The sequence below is a fragment of the Pseudoliparis swirei genome, chromosome 13 (assembly GCF_029220125.1).
Source record: "Pseudoliparis swirei isolate HS2019 ecotype Mariana Trench chromosome 13, NWPU_hadal_v1, whole genome shotgun sequence".
NCBI lineage: Eukaryota > Metazoa > Chordata > Actinopteri > Perciformes > Liparidae > Pseudoliparis > Pseudoliparis swirei.
In genome coordinates, this window is record NC_079400.1 from 385,743 (window position 1) to 404,704 (window position 18,962).

The 18,962-nt window shown below is 46.9% G+C and overlaps 1 protein-coding gene across 1 annotated transcript; it reads left to right on the plus strand.

Annotated features, from left to right (window-relative positions):
* The first annotated feature begins 5,344 nt into the window (after positions 1 to 5,344).
* Positions 5,345 to 17,256, plus strand: LOC130203496 (vesicular glutamate transporter 1-like). Its single transcript, XM_056429697.1, has 13 exons — positions 5,345 to 5,800; positions 10,779 to 11,031; positions 11,447 to 11,565; positions 11,658 to 11,772; positions 11,846 to 11,933; positions 12,141 to 12,227; positions 13,256 to 13,392; positions 13,846 to 13,995; positions 14,141 to 14,273; positions 15,006 to 15,116; positions 15,304 to 15,431; positions 15,558 to 15,627; positions 16,716 to 17,256. The coding sequence occupies exons 1-13, from the start codon at positions 5,739 to 5,741 to the stop codon at positions 17,102 to 17,104; spliced, it is 1,842 nt and encodes a 613-aa protein (XP_056285672.1). The 5' UTR covers positions 5,345 to 5,738; the 3' UTR covers positions 17,105 to 17,256.
* The last annotated feature ends 1,706 nt before the right edge of the window (positions 17,257 to 18,962 follow it).

Genomic DNA, 18,962 nt, shown 5'->3' on the forward strand with positions numbered 1-18,962 from the left:
GTCTCTGTGTTCATCTCTCTGTGTTCATGTCTCTGTGTTCATGTCTCTGTGTTCATCTCTCTGTGTTCATGTCTCTGTGTTCATGTCTCTGTGGTCATGTCTCTGTGTTCATCTCTGTGTTCATGTCTCTGTGTTCATGTCTCTGTGTTCATGTCTCTGTGTTCATGTCTCTGTGTTCATGTCTCTGTGTTCATGTCTCTGTGTTCATGTCTCTGTCTTCATGTCTCTGTCTTCATGTCTCTGTGTTCATCTCTGTGTTCATGTCTCTGTCTTCATGTCTCTGTCTTCATGTCTCTGTCTTCATGTCTCTGTCTTCATGTCTCTGTCTTCATGTCTCTGTCCTCATGTCTCTGTCCTCATGTCTCTGTCCTCATGTCTCTGTCTTCATGTCTCTGTCCTCATGTCTCTGTCTTCATCTCTGTCCTCATGTCTCTGTCTTCATGTCTCTGTCCTCATGTCTCTGTCCTCATGTCTCTGTCTTCATGTCTCTGTCCTCATGTCTCTGTCTTCATGTCTCTGTCCTCATGTCTCTGTCCTCATGTCTCTGTCCTCATGTCTCTGTCTTCATGTCTCTGTCCTCATGTCTCTGTCCTCATGTCTCTGTCCTCATGTCTCTGTCCTCATGTCTCTGTCCTCATGTCTCTGTCTTCATGTCTCTGTCTTCATGTCTCTGTCCTCATGTCTCTGTCTTCATGTCTCTGTCTTCATGTCTCTGTCTTCATGTCTCTGTCCTCATGTCTCTGTCCTCATGTCTCTGTCCTCATGTCTCTGTCTTCATGTCTCTGTCCTCATGTCTCTGTCTTCATGTCTCTGTCTTCATGTCTCTGTGTTCATGTCTCTGTGTTCATGTCTCTGTGTTCATGTCTCTGTGTTCATGTCTCTGTGTTCATCTCTCTGTGTTCATGTCTCTGTGTTCATGTCTCTGTGTTCATGTCTCTGTGTTCATGTCTCTGTGTTCATGTCTCTGTGTTCATGTCTCTGTGTTCATGTCTCTGTGTTCATGTCTCTGTGTTCATGTCTCTGTGTTCATGTCTCTGTGTTCATCTCTCTGTGTTCATGTCTCTGTGTTCATGTCTCTGTGTTCATGTCTCTGTGTTCATCTCTCTGTGTTCATGTCTCTGTGTTCATGTCTCTGTGTTCATGTCTCTGTGTTCATGTCTCTGTGTTCATCTCTCTGTGTTCATGTCTCTGTGTTCATCTCTCTACCTGTGTCCAGTGTCTCTAACCCACCTGCAGACGGGCCTCATGGCGGGCCTCATGGCGGGCCTCATGGCGGGCCTCATGGTGGGCCTCATGGCGGGCCTCATGGCGAGCCTCATGGCGGGCCGCGCTCTGCCTGCTGATGGCATTTCCACTGAGCAGCTCCCAGAGTACCCTGCAGTCTGAGCCGGACATCCACGCCCATCAGGCCCCGGCCGCCCGCCCCTCCTCCTCCTCCTCACATACGCGACCTCCTCGGAAAAGAGGAGACCACTCATCTGAATGCGTAGCGGACGTGTTGAGAGACAGTTGAGAAGCAGCAGGATTGGGTTGCGGTGAGGGGAAGTGTCTGATGGTCGTTGTGCCTTTGCAGACGTGCGCGTGGGCCAAGATAACGCCAAAGTGGGTCTGTTCATCGCCGCGGCGACGGGAACCGCTCTGATGGCTGCAGTGTTCTGCATCTACAACCAGTTCTACACCAAGCAGCAGTACCTGCACACGCAGCTGGACGACCACTTGGGTACGAAGACACTTCTGTTACGTCATGTTGCATCACAGCTTCTTTCGGTTTTAGACTTGAGGAAACTTCCGTCAAAGAAAAGATAACTTATCTGCCGTGACGACAGAGAAAACTAAAAGAAAAGTGATCAGAGAAACTTCTCTGATAAAAGGAAGCTAACGTTTGAGAACAGCCGCCTCCCCCTCCGCAGGCGGAGAGAAGATGGACTCGTCTTTTTCCTCTCTCCTCTCGTGGGTATCATTTAGAGCACAGCTGTCAAACATAAGGCCCGCGGGCCATATGTGGCCCCTGACGGCTTGAAATACATGATCACCTTTTCTTCAAGAAATTTAAGACAAATATCCTGTGCTTTTATTTTGAAGGTTTCCAATTCAATGGATTTATGTTATAATATTAGAGAAACGTTCTAATGTACCATATTTCTACACTCAAATAAACAATAATCAAATGCAAAGAGAGTTATTTAACAATATGTTTGAGAATGCAATAGCCCATGTTAACACAGTCGATCACATATAACGTCAACAGGAAGCATCCACAACCTTCTCCTTGTATATCTGCAGATTTGACCCGAGACCCCCCCCCCCCCCCGTGCTGTTCTTCTCCTCTGGCCCCGGTGCGGCGGAGGTGCAGACACCTGGGTACGGCTCGCTCTCGGAGACCCCCTCCATCATCTCGGTGCCGCCCGGCCGGGCCCCTCCTCCCTCGGCCATGCCCTTCCCTTGCCTCCTCCACTCCTCTCTCTCCCTGAGAACGATCTCCGCCAGGGATCTGGAGAAGGGCTGCGTCTGACCGGGCCGCTTGGTGAATGAGTGGGAGACGTTTGAATGTGCTCAATGTTTCCATATCTCTGCTCATCAAAGGATTCAACGAGGTGAGTCCGTCCACCGCCGACCTCGTGACCTGCTGCCCTTCACCTGAGGAGTGGCTGCCCTCATCTCAGAGCGGCCAGCATGTGGTTTGTGTGGTTTCTACTCCAGAGAAAAATAAACTGTCCAGTTATTAAAGAAATGTTGTCTCGCTTATTTTAATTGCAGTCTCTTGTTTCATATACATCAGATATAATTATGATAATGTGTTATAAAGTTAATGGTAGCTCTATTTAAGAGGGCTAAGACTTCACAGTGAGCCAGCAATAGCAACTGATCGGCTCAATGGAATCAAGCTATTATTGATTATTTTATTTAGATTCCCCCCCCCCTTTTTAAAGAAGTTAATTAAAGTATTTCAACTTATGCATTCAATAATATTTTTAACTTATCGATAGATGAACAACAGTGTCGTTGGAAGAAGGGGAATTACACACTATTTATATTGTATAAACTTTTCCCCCCCAATAGATTGCACATCAATAATATTAATATAAATTATATAAATATTAAACTGACCTTTTGGTCTGTTTTTTGTTTTTTAAATTCCTTTCGGCCACTTCAATAGAAAGTATAATCTCCATATCAGTTTATTTAATAATGAACTCAAGAGGTTGAGATGTGATTCCCTCAAAGACAACTGGAGAATATACTACTCTATATACTCTATATACTCTATATACTACCATATGTACTACTCTATGTACTACTCTATATACTACTATATGTACCACCATACCACCTATACCACCATATACACCATATGTACCTATACACCCATACCATGTACCACTCCTATACACCCATACCACCATATACCACCCATACCACCCATATACCCATACCACCATATACCACCCATGCACACCCATACATACCCATACCACCACATGCACCCATACCACCCATATACCCATATACCACCCACACCTACCCATACACCCATACCACCCACACACCACTATACACCCATACCACCCACCCATACACCCATATACCACCCATACACCCACACCCATACACCACCCATACCCATACACCACCCACACCCATACACCACCCATACACCACCCCATACCCATACCACCACCATACACCCATACCACCCACACCCATACACCCATACCACCATACACCCATACCACCCATACACCACCCATACCACCCCATACACCCATACCACCCATACACCCATATACCCCACACCCATACACCCATACCACCCCATACACCCATACACCCCATACCCACACACCATACACCATACCCACACCCATACACCCATACACCACCCATACACCCATACCACCCATACCCATACCCCATACCCACACCCCACACCCATACACCCATACCCATACCACACCCATACCCATACCACACCCATACCACCCATACACCCATACACCACCCCACACCCATACACCCATACCACCCACACCATACACACCATACCCATACACCCATACCACCACCCATACACCCATACCCACACCCATACCACCCACACCCATACACCATACACCACCCCACACCCATACACCCATACACCCATACCACCCACACCCACACCACCCCATACCCACACCCATACACCCCATACACCCACACCCATACACCCACACCCATACACCATACACCACCCACACACCCATACCACCCATACACCCATACCACCACCCACACCCATACCCCATACCATACACCCACACACCATACACCATACCACACCCATACCACCCACACCCATACCACCATACACCCATACCACCCATACACCCATACCACCCACATACCACCTACACCACACTCCCACACCCATACACCACCCCATACCTCCATACCACCCATACACACCATACACCATACACCACATACACCCATACCATAACCACACCACCACCCACACCCATACACCCACATCACACCCATAACCATACCCCATACACCCACCCATACCCATACACCCATACCACCCATACCCATACCCCATACACCACCCATACCACCCACACCATACACCATACACCCATACACCCATACCACCCACACCCATACCCCATACACCCATACACCCACAATTCCATACCACCACACCCACACACCCATAATACCCATACACCCACACCCATACACACACCCATACACACCACCATACACCCACACACCATACCATCCATACATACCACACTCTACACACCCATATAATACATACACCATACACCCATACCTCCATACACCCATAATTCCACACCCATACCACCATACCACCCATACTCCATAATTCCATACCCATACCACCCATACACCCTATACCACCCATACTCTATAATTCCATACTCTATACTACTCATACACCCATACACCTATACCTCATACCCATATACTCTATACTCTCTATACTCTCTATACTCTATCTACTTGTTTCTCTGCCGCTGTGACGCGCCGCTGACAAGAGAAGCTCAACAAGATGTTTTAAAATGCTCTTTTCTCTGTCTTGATTTTGTGTTCTTTCCTTTTTTTGTTTTAAGTCGCCATTAAACTCTCCATCTCGCCGTGGAGCCGCCGGACCTTCGCGCGGATGAAACACCGGGAGCTCTCAACAAGTTGGGCCGGGCGCGGCTCCCTCCGCCCGGCTCCACCGAGTCTCCAGGAAGAGACGCCGCGGAGGAGTCAGAGCTGCAGACGTCCGGCCGGCCGCGGGAGGGAGTGACATGTTCCCTTCGCCTCGCGCCACACACACTTGGAGAGATTAGCGCGCGGGCGGCGGTAATCTGGTTCAGCACCGCGGACAGAGACACCGTCTGGACCGCGCTGCTGCCTCGGAACCTTGACGGAGACCCAGGAGGGAGAGGAGGCTCCACTTGGAGATGAAGAGCTCCGTGAACCGAGGAGAGCGCGTGTCGGCTCCGTTGAATTGATAGAACGGCATTTGAAGCAGATTAAGTCCTCCGTGCAGCTTCCGGTCCGCGTTCAGGAGTCCAGTCCGCTCAAGTAAAACTAAATCAAGTTTAGTTTATTTTCTTCTTTATTTTTTATTTTGTGTGAGTAACAAGGACGGGCGGAGGGAGCCGAGGAGCAGAGGCTGTGCGCTCAGTCGGGAGCGCGCATCACGCACTGCACATCGGTCGGGTCCTGGAGTCGTGAGGATGGAGATCCGACCGGACAGGTTGAAGGTCGCGGCCGCCAGGACGCTCGGGAAGATATACGGGTACGTACAACACGTCTGGGACCATGGCTGTGAGGTGTGCTGGAGGCAGGGGGTTACCTGTGTTAAACACCTTTAGAATGAGTTCCGCCTCTACGGACTACATGCAGCCCGAGTTATGGAGTTAAGATACAACGTTCTCCTGAAGATCACGGTGTCAGAGGCCGGTCAGTGCACAGCAGCTGCCCCTCTGCTCCTGAGTCTGTCACATATACACAATGTGCACGAGAAGACACTGCGTTCATGCAGTAGCTTATTATAATAATAATAATACAAAGTTACATATAGTTTCTCGATGTAATGCGTAAAGGTTTCATTTCAGCGTGAACGCCTCGGCATCGATAACACGCGCGGGTCAATGGACTCATTCTCCTCGGCATGATGCAGGTGTGTCTCTGCACCTCACAGGCGGGTTGCCCATTTGCCCAAATTGAATGAGAGTGACTGTGTGTGTGTGTGTGTGTGTGTGTGCGGCCTGTTACGCGTCACCTGTCGCCATGGAACAGGAGAGGACCTTCACTAACCCTCACGCGTAAAGGCTTTAAAAGCTGTGATGGTGGAGGAGGGCGGAGCTTGGCAGGAAGTCATCATTTATTTTTTATTTTAGACCCTCAAGACAAATGACGGAATGAATTCAAGTGTTTGTGAGAACTTCCGCAACACGAGGCGCAGACAGTTGGCAACAGGAGAAGAAGCGCAACTTCGCCCTGCTGGGCTGCGGCTGCGTGAGGCCGAGCAGTCCGGTGACGTCTGAACGAGAAGGAGTTTCCATGAACTCCCGTTCCTCCTCTCGGGATTCGAGGGAGGTCTAAACACTTAAATCCTCTCCACAAATAGCCTCTGCTGTCCAAGCTGTCGGCCACGTAAATCCCTGCAGGCCACACCTTGGACACACCTCTCTGTCTCTCTCGCTCTCTCCTTAAGTAGCCCGGTAGCCCCCAAAGAGCTCACAGCGGTCTAAACGCCTTTCCTTTCCGTGGTGCGCGCACGTGCTCACGGTCCCCTGCTGCCGTGTTCAACGCGCGCGCACCGGCCCGTCCCCCGGTGCTGTTCTCTGCACGCAACATGCTTAACGGGAGCTCGGAGGGAACGGCACACCGTGTGGACGTGTTCTATGGAGCTGTACTTACAGTTGTAACATCAGCTCTATTCGGCTCCTCTACTGTAATCTATTTCACTGCTCTTTTCTTTTCTTTTCTTCATAATATGAATTTAAATCCCCTGAAGTCGAGACAAAACAGAAGCATGAAGTAGAACCCACGCAGAGTATTCAGCTGTATGTACATCAAACCCTTCAATACAACATGTTCGAGATGCAAAGACAAGCAACACTGCATATTTCCATCTTTGAGAACCTCAGACAAGAGGATGTTTGGATTTCAATTATCAAAATAGTTGCAGACGAACCAATGGAATACACATCTTATCGACGTTCGTCTAATTTCTGTACAAATATTTCCAAATAAATCCCGTGCTCTTCCCCTGGCTCTGCAGCATCTCATTCCTCAGGCTCCAGGAGCCTCAGCAGAAAGAGGATCATATGTTGTCTCTCAGCGAATCAATTCGCTTCTCTCATGCAGATGATCTCCAAATGCACTTATTCTGTGTGACTTTATAAAAGTCCACCGTTTTTTCAAACAATCCGCGCCAGTTATTTGACTTCTATCCGATCAATGAACCCAAGCTGTCGGACCCAGCTGTCGCCCGCCTGCCATCCATCCGTCAGAGATAACTGAGACACAAGCAGGACTCCCACTGAGCGGGGATAGTTCACGTGAATTCAGCTTTCTTTTTCACGCTTTCCACAATAACAACGGAGCCCTTTTCTTACCGAGTGGAACTGCTTCACGAGAAGCGACCAAACATCTCCTCAGGCCGAGCCGAGCAGAGAGCGTCCGGTAGCGTGAGGATTACAACGGCTTTCCTTCCACTCGGGGTCAGGCGTGGAAAGTCACTGCAGCTGATATATATTTACGGGTTATGTGCTCCCTGTTTTATTGCCGAGAATGGACAACTCCACGTGGACATGCAATGGATGCTGGGAAATTGCCGTTGGAGAAGAAGGAAATGTTGAGAAATGTGTGTGAGTCTGGGTGTTGACGATAAAAAGCCGGGTTAAAAGATGAAGAGGAGACAGGAAGAATGAAGACACAAGCCCGCCCAGACAAAAATAGTCCAAGAGAGCCATAGTTATCAATAATTCAGGAGTGAGAATCATAAATACTTGATCAGTCACGAAGAGACTGTTAGACCCTCTGCTTACAAAGCCTACAGGTTTTAATAATTGTGCAGCTTCCTTTCCCCGTTCTGACTTCCGATGAGGTTTGTGAGCGAGAACACGAACACCAGTCTTTTTCTCACTCAATATTTTGGTATCCATGCATTTTGAAGTCTCCATGGGAAGTGCACATCTCCTGGCCATGAGCTTCAGTAATGGCTGTTTTCATGATCACCCGCTGCTTCTCTTTTCCTGCTATTTCAGAATTGTTATTGTCCTCGCCTTTCCGGTGACATTCTGGTTGAAAGGGTTCGTCAGAGGACGGAGAGCAACTCGATCCCACACAGCGGACGAGCCTCCACTCTGAATCCCTTGGAAAGGCTGTGTGAGCAGGATGAGCGGCACGATGAGGTCCATGGCCTCGGTCCTGACATTGACAAGCATCCACACACATGTTCTTGTACTGATTAAGTGGGTGTTAAAACTCGGCATCACCAAACATCTGATGAAAAATATGTGGGAAAAAGGAATATATATATATATATATATATATATATATAAATATATATATATATGTATATATACATTGATATATATATAGTTGTATTTATATTTTATATATATATATATAGTTATATATATATATATATATAATCTTGAAAATAAGTAGATAATGTAAATACAATAACATGGGAGTTTGCTCGTTTACCATAATCTAGTTTCATTCATATACTCGATGCCCACCATGAACATATTGTATTTCCATGGCACAGTTGTAAATGTTCTCCAAACAATGGAAGGCTGCTGGTGTGTTTCAGCAGACCTTCATTTCCCTTTGAAAGCTTGAGTGGTCCCAGTGTTGTTTGCTCGTCGTTGGGATCGTGTCATCGTCCAAAAGAGATCGACCACGTTTACCCCGGGATGCATTAAAGTGAGGATCAGGTATTCCCCAAGAGGGATCTATTCCTACCTCTCTGCTTTTGGCAGGTGCCTTCTGACGAATTGCAGGTCGACACACAGAATATAATAATTAAAGCTGCGATTAGTTATTCTGACTTGACATGGCATGACACTCAGTACATTTTATTCAAATGATGATTTACAGCTGTTTGGGCTTTTCATTTTGTTGTTGCAATGGAGTCTTTGAAAACAAAGGTTTTAACTTTGGCTGTTACATAGTGACAACTTGTCATCATACATCACGTCCTTATTAAAGCGGGCCTATAGTCATCATCTGACTTGTGATAGGCTTAACGGCGTGCGTGCGAACATGGCTTTACCGCGTCTCTGCTTCACAAACTTGGAACATTTGACAACATAAAGGTTCATTTAAAACCACCCTGACAAACAACTCTGCTCTTGAACGTGACTCGTGTCTATTATTTTCTTGTTTATGACGTATTTTGTTTTAATTACACTCTGGACATCATTGAACGGGCGTCTCATGTTCCTGGAGGTGTCTCACGGTTACCGGGTTGAATGAAACATGGACACCGTGCAGCCTTGACGTGTAAGTGGTAGTTTGACCCGGCATCAACGCTGACCTCCTGCACACATGACGTCGTGTTAATTGCAGAACGTTTGTTGGATTTTCAAGCCGACCATGATGAAGGCTCTCAATAGCCACTGTGGGTGTAGGCAACTGTGATTAATGGTCAAGCCAGCCACAAGACACTTCAATGTGGTGAAGTTCAGGATCCCGGTCACATCTCCCGTCCTGTAGCACCAGCTGTAAAATAGAGTCGTCGATAGAAGACGTGCCCATCCCCCAATCCGAGCGTTCTTCATGTCTGCCCTGCTGGGTGTTGTATTTGACAGAGATGTCCTCTCACGTATGTTTCTCTCCATGGTGGATGGGAATTATAATGACCAGGCCACGACCACGGGATGTTTGGCTCTGAACGTTTACATGGACGACAAACTAAATACGTACGATAAATACAGCCGTGATATAAAAGGAGCTCTTTGGAACCGCGGCGCTCGAGTTAGTAGAAAGTCAGCATTGCACGACGATGTTTAATAGATGACCGCTGCCTCTGGATACATATTTGATGCCTGCTAGACTGGAGGCGGGCAGAGGTCACGGTTTCTCAGCCACGGCGTGAGGTTACAGACAGCGGAGGGAAGAGATGACCTGGTCTGGAGGAGAAGAGGAGCACGGAGGCTGAAGCAGGTTTCTTTATCACTGTGTCTGCAATAATAAAACCCGATCTATGAACACCTTGAGGAGACAAGTCCAAGTTATGTGAACAAGCTCCCGCGGTGGCGGCTGACGGATAACTGCGCCGCCTCTTGTTCGGATGTCAGCGCCACATCGACAGCGAGAACGATCGTCTGGACATCTTTTCTAGAGCCGAGCTGTCAGTCTGCACAGCACCTGTTCTCCCGGAGCGGAGGACAAATAATATGGGATGCTCAATGTTCGAAAAGAAAAACATTAGCATCACAATCTGGTAAAGGGGCAGGTTTTTTAAACACATGTTCAATCTGTTTGGTTCAGTGGTGCTTTTCTCCTCCGTCAGTATGATTCGTTGTGTACGGGTGTTTTTGGGACAAGCTGTCTTGATAGCAACATTGCTATCCGTTGATTTCAACAGATACATATCCCAGTGACACCAGCTCACAAACGTACAAGGATTGAGGAGATGTTAAAGTTCAGCTATGAACTTCAGTCGACTGAGTGTCCTTCTGGAACAGGACCACGCGGGCTGACTTGAATCCCAAACTCCAATAGCGTACATGTTTCTAATCCCTTCTGAACAGAGCTCTTGAGAAGAAGCAAGACAATGGCGAGACCATGGAGCTGTCGGCGGGGGGCCGGCCGGAGCCGGTGGCGGAGAAGGAGATGCCCGTGGTGGACTGCACCTGCTTCGGCCTGCCCAGGCGCTACATCATCGCCATCCTCTCGGGCGTCGGCTTCTGTATCTCCTTTGGTATCCGGTGTAACTTGGGCGTGGCCATCGTCAGCATGGTCAACAGCCACACCGTCTTCAAAGACAACAAGGAGGTCATCGTGGTGAGTGGCAGGGGTCGAAGGTGGGAAGTCCACAACAGGAAGTGTGTATGTCGGGTTTACAGATTATCTCATTATTATTTATGTATGATATCAATATTATAGGTTAAACCCACTATACCACCAACAGCATGTGGAATCCTCTGATTTTTGTATTTTGATATATATATATCTATCTAAAAATAAACATATATATATTTATATATATAAATATATAAATGTATATATATGTATAAATATATATATAAATATAAATACATATATATATATGTGTATATATATGTATTTATACAGTATATGTATATATATATGTATATATATATACATATATATAATAATATAATAATATATATATATATATATATATATATATATGTGTGCACGGGCAGATCACCTCTCATGGCATGTGTCCCAACAGAAAGCCCAGTTTGACTGGGATCCAGAAACAGTGGGAATGATCCATGGTTCCTTCTTCTGGGGATACATAGTAACCCAAATCCCAGGAGGGTTCATCTGTCAAAAGTTTGCAGCAAACAGGTCTGTTCACTATTTATTGTATGCCGGGGATAATGTACCTTCTTGTAGACGTACTGAATGTCTCCTCCTGTCTCCATGGTTTCCTCTTCCAGAGTGTTTGGCTTTGCCATAGTGGCCACGTCTTTCCTGAACATGCTCATCCCCGCAGCGGCACGGATGCACTTCGGCTGCGTTATCCTCGTCAGAATATGTCAAGGACTTGTGGAGGTGCTGGACCGCATAAACACAACACATGCGATTCAGAACATGGAGCAGAGCGTAATGTTCTTCTCTCTCACAGGGGGTTTCTTACCCAGCTTGTCATGGCATTTGGGCAAAATGGGCCCCGCCTCTTGAGAGAAGTCGCCTCGCCACAACGGCCTTCTGCGGTGAGTCCGTCAGCGCTCTAATGAACTGTAGACGTTGTGGAGGGGCCGTTGTCCCCCCACCTCTGCCCCGATTGGCCGTGACGGCTGATGTGATCCAATCGCAATATGGTTTCAACTTGTTGACACGTGATATGGAGCTAACGGTTCAGTGACAGGCTCATTGAAATGAATTTAAATGGCCGCCCTACACACGTCTCTTTTCTCTAGGCTCGTATGCCGGGGCTGTGATTGCCATGCCGCTAGCGGGGATCCTGGTGCAGTACTCGGGATGGTCCTCAGTCTTCTACGTCTACGGTACGAGACCCTCGTCAGGTCAAATGTACATCCTCTACATTCAGGCTCCTGGTTTCTATATACACGACCGTTCAAAAGTTTGGGGTCACTTAGAAATGTCTTTATTCTTCAAAGAAAAGCACTGTTTTTTCAATAAAGATAACATTAAATTAATCAGAAATACACTCTCTACATTGTTAATGTGGTAAATGACTATTCTAGGTGGAAGTGTCTGGTTTCTAATGACATATCTCCAGAGGTGTATAGAGGCCCATTTCATCATCACTCCAGTGTTCTAATGGTACATTGTGTTATCGCCTTAGAAGACTAATGTCTGATTAGAAAACCCTTGTGCAATTATGTGAGCACAGCTGAAAACAGTTATGCTGGTGATATAAGATATACAACTGGCCTTCCTTTGAGCTTGAAGTTTGAAGAATAAAATTAATACTTCAAATATTAATCATTATTTCTAACCTTGTCAATGTCTTGACTATATGTTTTATGAAATGTTCAATTCATTTATAAATAAAAGTGAGTTTTTATGGAAGACACGAAATTGTCTGGATGACCCCAAACTTTTGAACGGAAGTGTATATAACTTGGGAAATACACATTATCTGTGATTGTTTCCATAATACACATAACAACAGAGTCCTGCAGTGATGAGTTGGTTAGTGACAACACATATGCACAATATGAAGTAACACAGCAGATGCTGACTCAGCAGAAAGACAAGCACCATAAAGAACCGGAAACAACTCGTCATGTTACAGTTTACATCCAAATGGTCTTGACTTGAATTTGACTCTCTTAGTTAGACATTTGTGTGGACTTGTCACAAGCAGGTGTGTTTTGTGAACCTTTCAGCACCAAATCCAGTCGCCTCCTTGAGTCCAGATGAAAACATGTGTTCATGTGTCTCGACATCTCGTGTTCAACATGTAATCCCAGTGGCGAGGCAGCGGCTCCAGTCCGCGTGTCTCCTTGTTCTCGTGACCTTTCCTTCCAGTGTTGACTCACCTTTCCTTTCTCTTCCTCCCCCGCAGGAGCCTTTGGGATCATGTGGTATTGCTTCTGGTTCCTGGTGTCTTATGAAAGTCCAGCCGCTCATCCCACCATCACAGAGGAGGAGAGAACGTACATCGAGGAAAGCATCGGGGAGTCGGCCCAGCAGTCGATCACGGTCAGTACGTAGCATAGAATCGTATGATCGGAATCAAACGCCGGAACACAGGATTATAAACATGAGGACGAGACTGAGCGTAGATTTGAATGAAGAGAAGCTAAAAAGAAAAAATAATGCAAGAGTACTAAGGAAGTTGGTCTGGATGAAGCTTCAGAGGGTGTTAAATATCGTCAGGAGCCATTTCTAATAATAGTATAGGAGATGAAAATGAAAGCAACCCGGAAATAATGTGTAAGTTGTAGCGTCTGCTCATTTGTGTCGGTATTCATGCATTTAATTCATTTTATTCGTCACAATGTGCTGGTTTTTTAATTTATGGCCAAAATAAAATCTGAAATAGACAAAATTGGTCATTGATCCAGCTAAACAGCTGATACATTTACAGGTGAATAGGCTTAAAGTTCCACCGCAAAATCAGTGAAATGCGTAACTTTTTTTGCTGTGTTACAGAAATTCAACACGCCGTGGAAGGCCTTCTTCACCTCCATGCCAGTGTACGCCATCATCGTGGCAAATTTCTGCAGAAGTTGGACTTTCTACTTGCTTCTCATCAGCCAGCCGGCATATTTCGAAGAGGTGTTTGGGTTCGAGATAAGCAAGGTATCAGCAACCAGAGAGACGGGACACACGCTGCCCAATGGCCAACAACATGACGCCATGAAATAAGTCAGAGCTCGACAAAGTCTGTTTCCAGGGTTTCAGTTACATAACAACATTGTTTTCCATTTATCATCTCTCTTTTTAGGTGGGCATAGTTTCTGCACTCCCCCACCTCGTCATGACCATTATCGTGCCCATCGGTGGCCACATTGCGGATTATTTGCGCACCAACCAAATCATGACCACCACTAACGTCAGGAAACTTATGAACTGTGGAGGTAAGGAAGCTCATTTAGAATAGCAGAAAGGGTTAAACATAGATGTAGTACACAATCAGTAGAGCTCACTTCCTGTGCTCCTAATAGCAGCTCTCCCCCCCCCCCCCAAGATAGTAGAACTGTCTTTGCATATCTATATATATAAATATATACATATATATATAAATAAATAAATATATATATAAATATATATATATATAAATATATATATATATATATAAATAAATATATATAATATATATATGATATATATATATATATCAATGGTGGGGTTAACTCCAGTATTTAGTCAGCTGTCGTGAGAAGAGAGGAGCTGCATAAGGGAAACGGCAATGTGCTTCCGTCGGGTATTTTTAAACTCCAGATAAATCGATGGCAAAGTGAAATGGAGAAGTACACGTTGTACGTATCACTTTGTTGGGAAGCTGTACTGGGCAAACTTCAGGTTACTGTTCAGTCAACAGCATTTCATAAAACAGGAGAAGAGAGACGGGGGAGGAGGACGGACTTCAGTTGACTTGGATTAGCATGTAGCATGTAGCCTTGTGGCCTCGTGTCCTGATCCAAAGACTGATGAGCTTCAGTCGATAAGCAGACCCGATGAAAGCAGTGTGGACTGCTGCAGGCGGAGGCAGACAAATGTATTTCAGCTATACTTAATAAAGTCTAAAGAGCCACAGCTGAGGACCTTATCCAAGGCCAAGTTGCATCCTGTTGGTTCTGGTTCTTCAGGCTTTGGGATGGAGGCCACGCTGCTGCTGGTGGTGGGCTTTTCTCATACCAAAGTGGTTTCCATCAGCTTCCTGGTCCTGGCGGTGGGTTTCTCTGGCTTCGCCATTTCAGGTGAAAACGCGTTTCCTTTTGTCATGATTCTCCCTCTTCAGTCGTAGTTCTATGTTGTGTCACCGCCCATCCAGAAGCCATGTTGTCTTCCGGAGGACATCGCCGTGTTTCTTTGAACATGTTAGCCCCACAGGCTGCTTGTGAATATCATCCATGAGCCAACGCTGTCTTCATCCGCCCTCACAAGGTTTCAATGTCAACCACCTGGACATCGCCCCGCGCTACGCCAGCATCCTCATGGGCATCTCCAACGGCGTGGGCACCTTGTCGGGGATGATCTGCCCTGTGATCGTCGGCGCCATGACGAGGCACAAGGCGAGTGGGACACGCCCACAAGTCAACTCCGGATGAGCTCATTGACACCTATCTGTCATGCTTGTTGTTCTTTTGAATGCTCTTCCTCCTCTTCCTCCTCTTCTTCCTCTCACCCTCCTTTGACAGACGCGGGAGGAGTGGCAGGGCGTGTTCCTCATCGCCTCGCTGGTTCACTACGGAGGCGTCATATTCTACGGTGGGGAGAGCTTCTGTTCTCCTGCTCTGTGTCTCCTGCTCTGTGTCTCCTGCTCTGTGTCTCCTGCTCTGTGTCTCCTGCTCTGTGTCTCCTGCTCTATGTCTCCTGCTCTGTGTCTCCTGCTCTGTGTCTCCTGCTCTGTGTCTCCTGCTCTATGTCTCCTGCTCTGTGTCTCCTGCTCTGTGTCTCCTGCTCTGTGTCTCCTGCTCTGTGTCTCCTGCTCTGTGTCTCCTGCTCTGTGTCTCCTGCTCTGTGTCTCCTGCTCTGTGTCTCCTGCTCTGTGTCTCCTGCTCTGTGTCTCCTGCTCTATGTCTCCTGCTCTGTGTCTCCTGCTCTGTGTCTCCTGCTCTATGTCTCCTGCTCTGTGTCTCCTGCTCTGTGTCTCCTGCTCTGTGTCTCCTGCTCTGTGTCTCCTGCTCTATGTCTCCTGCTCTGTGTCTCCTGCTCTGTGTCTCCTGCTCTGTGTCTCCTGCTCTGTGTCTCCTGCTCTATGTCTCCTGCTCTGTGTCTCCTGCTCTGTGTCTCCTGCTCTATGTCTCCTGCTCTGTGTCTCCTGCTCTGTGTCTCCTGCTCTGTGTCTCCTGCTCTATGTCTCCTGCTCTGTGTCTCCTGCTCTATGTCTCCTGCTCTGTGTCTCCTGCTCTGTGTCTCATGCTCTATGTCTCCTGCTCTGTGTCTCCTGCTCTGTGTCTCCTGCTCTGTGTCTCATGCTCTATGTCTCCTGCTCTGTGTCTCCTGCTCAATGTCTCCTGCTCTATGTCTCCTGCTCTGTGTCTCCTGCTCTGTGGCTCATGCTCTATGTCTCCTGCTCTATGTCTCCTGCTCTGTGTCTCCTGCTCTGTGGCTCATGCTCTATGTCTCCTGCTCTGTGTCTCCTGCTCTGTGGCTCATGCTCTATGTCTCCTGCTCTATGTCTCCTGCTCTGTGTCTCCTGCTCTGTGTCTCCTGCTCTATGTCTCCTGCTCTGTGGCTCATGCTCTATGTCTCCTGCTCTATGTCTCCTGCTCTGTGTCTCCTGCTCTGTGGCTCATGCTCTATGTCTCCTGCTCTATGTCTCCTGCTCTGTGTCTCCTGCTCTGTGTCTCTAGGCCTCTTTGCATCTGGAGAGCAGCAGTCTTGGGCCGAGCCGGAGCAGACGAGCGATGATAAATGTGGCATCCTGGACGAGGACGAGCTCGCCAACGAGACAGAGGAGCTGTATCGCACAGGCGGCGGCGGAGGAGGCTACGGAGCCATGAGCCAGGGAGCAGATCCCAACGGGGCCGGAGGAGGAGGAGGAGGAGGAGGAGGAGGAGGATGGGTCTCTGACTGGGACAAAACGGAGGAGTATGTCCAACCAGGAACCAATCATTACCTTTCTGAGGAGGGGAGGATGGAGAGTCAACCTGCAGACCTTCTGCACGAAGCCTTCAGTGAGGAACATCGACGGCGTGGAGTTTCATCGGATGGCGTGAAGAACTTTGAAAGTGCGCAATAAAGCGGACCGTTGGGAGCAGAGTTGGGAGCAGAGTTGTAGTTTAACACCCTTCTCTGCTCTTCCATTCGAGCAGTTACCCACCCATGACTTTAGAGTAGAGACTGTGTCTGTCCCACGGCCACTTCAATTAAATAAATTAAAAGTAAGCAGAAGAGGAGTCGTACACAATAACCTTATACAAGTTAACACCATTATTTCAGCAGTGCAACAAAATAGGTCTATTAAATGTGGTCTCCTAAATATTCGATCTCTGTCATCTAAAGCTGTGTTACTAAATGATTTAATATCAGATAATCACATTGATTTATGTTGCCTAACTGAAACCTGGCTGAGCCATGAAGAATATGTCTGCCTGAATGAATCGACTCCTCCAAGTCATATTAATACTCACATTCCTCGAGGCACCGGTCGAGGAGGTGGAGTAGCAGCCATCTTTGAATCGAGCCTATTAATTAATCCTAAACCAAAATTACACTACACCTCATTTGAAAGCCTTGTTCTTAGTCTTTCACATCCAACCTGGAAAACACTACAGCCTATTCGATTTGTGATTCTGTACCGGCCACCAGGTCCATATTCAGAGTTTATATCTGAATTCTCAGAATTTATATCAAGTTTGGTTCTTAAAACCGATAAAGTTATTATTGTTGGAGATTTTAATATCCATGTGGATGTTGATAATGATTGCCTTAGTGCTGCATTCATCTCCTTGTTGGACTCGATTGGCTTCTGTCAGAGAGTACAGAAACCCACTCACAGCTTTGGCCACACGCTTGATCTTGTTCTTACTTATGGCGTTGACATTGAGCATTTGAACGCCTTCCCACAGAATCCTCTTCTGTCAGACCACAACCTCATAACTTTTGAATTTATACTACCGGAGTGTACTCCGTTAGTCAAAAGTTTCTACACCAGATGTCTAACTGACAGTGCTGTAGCTAAATTTAAAGAAGCGATTCCTTCTGTATTTGATTCGATACCACGCCTCAATATAACAGAGGACTCCTGGTCTAACTTTAGTCCGTCCCAGATTGATCATCTTGTTGACAGTGCCATAGGCTCTCTGAGAATGACACTGGACTCGATAGCCCTCTGAAGAAGAAGACAGTGAGGAAGAGGAGGTTTGCTCCTGGTATAACCTCAGACCCGCAAACTAAAGCAACGTCACGAAAGCTTGAACGCATATGGCGCTCAACTAATCTCAAGAATCCCGCTTAGTTTGGCGAGATAGTCTTAAAACATATAAGAAGGCCCTCCGTAATGCCAGAGCAGCCTATTACTCATCAGTAATAGAAAAATAAAACAACCCCAGGTTTCTCTTCAGCACTGTAGCCAGGCTGACAGAGAGTCACAGCTCTGTGGAGCCGAGCATTCCTATAAACCTTAGTGGTAATGACTTTATGAACTTCTTTAATGAAAAGATTTTAACTATTAGGGACAAGATTAATATTCTCTTGCCCATAACCAGTGCCAATCTGTCCTCAAGTGGAATGGCCTTGAAACCGCTGTATGCCCTGGTGTATATTTGAGGGCTTTTCTCCCATCAACCGTGACCAATTATCTTCAACGGTTTCTACTTCGAACACGTCTACCTGTCTCTTGGACCCCATCCCGACGAGGCTGCTTAAAGACGTGTTGCCTTTAATTGGCGGCTCTCTATTAGATATTATCAATGTGTCTCTGCTAACAGGCCACGTACCACACTCCTTCAAGGTGGCTGTTATTAAACCTCTCCTGAAGAAGCCGCTCTGGATCCAGAGGTGTTGGCTAACTACAGACCGATCTCTAACCTCCCCTTCCTCTCCAAGATCCTTGAGAAAGTGGTCGCAAATCAGTTGTGCGACTTTCTACATCATAA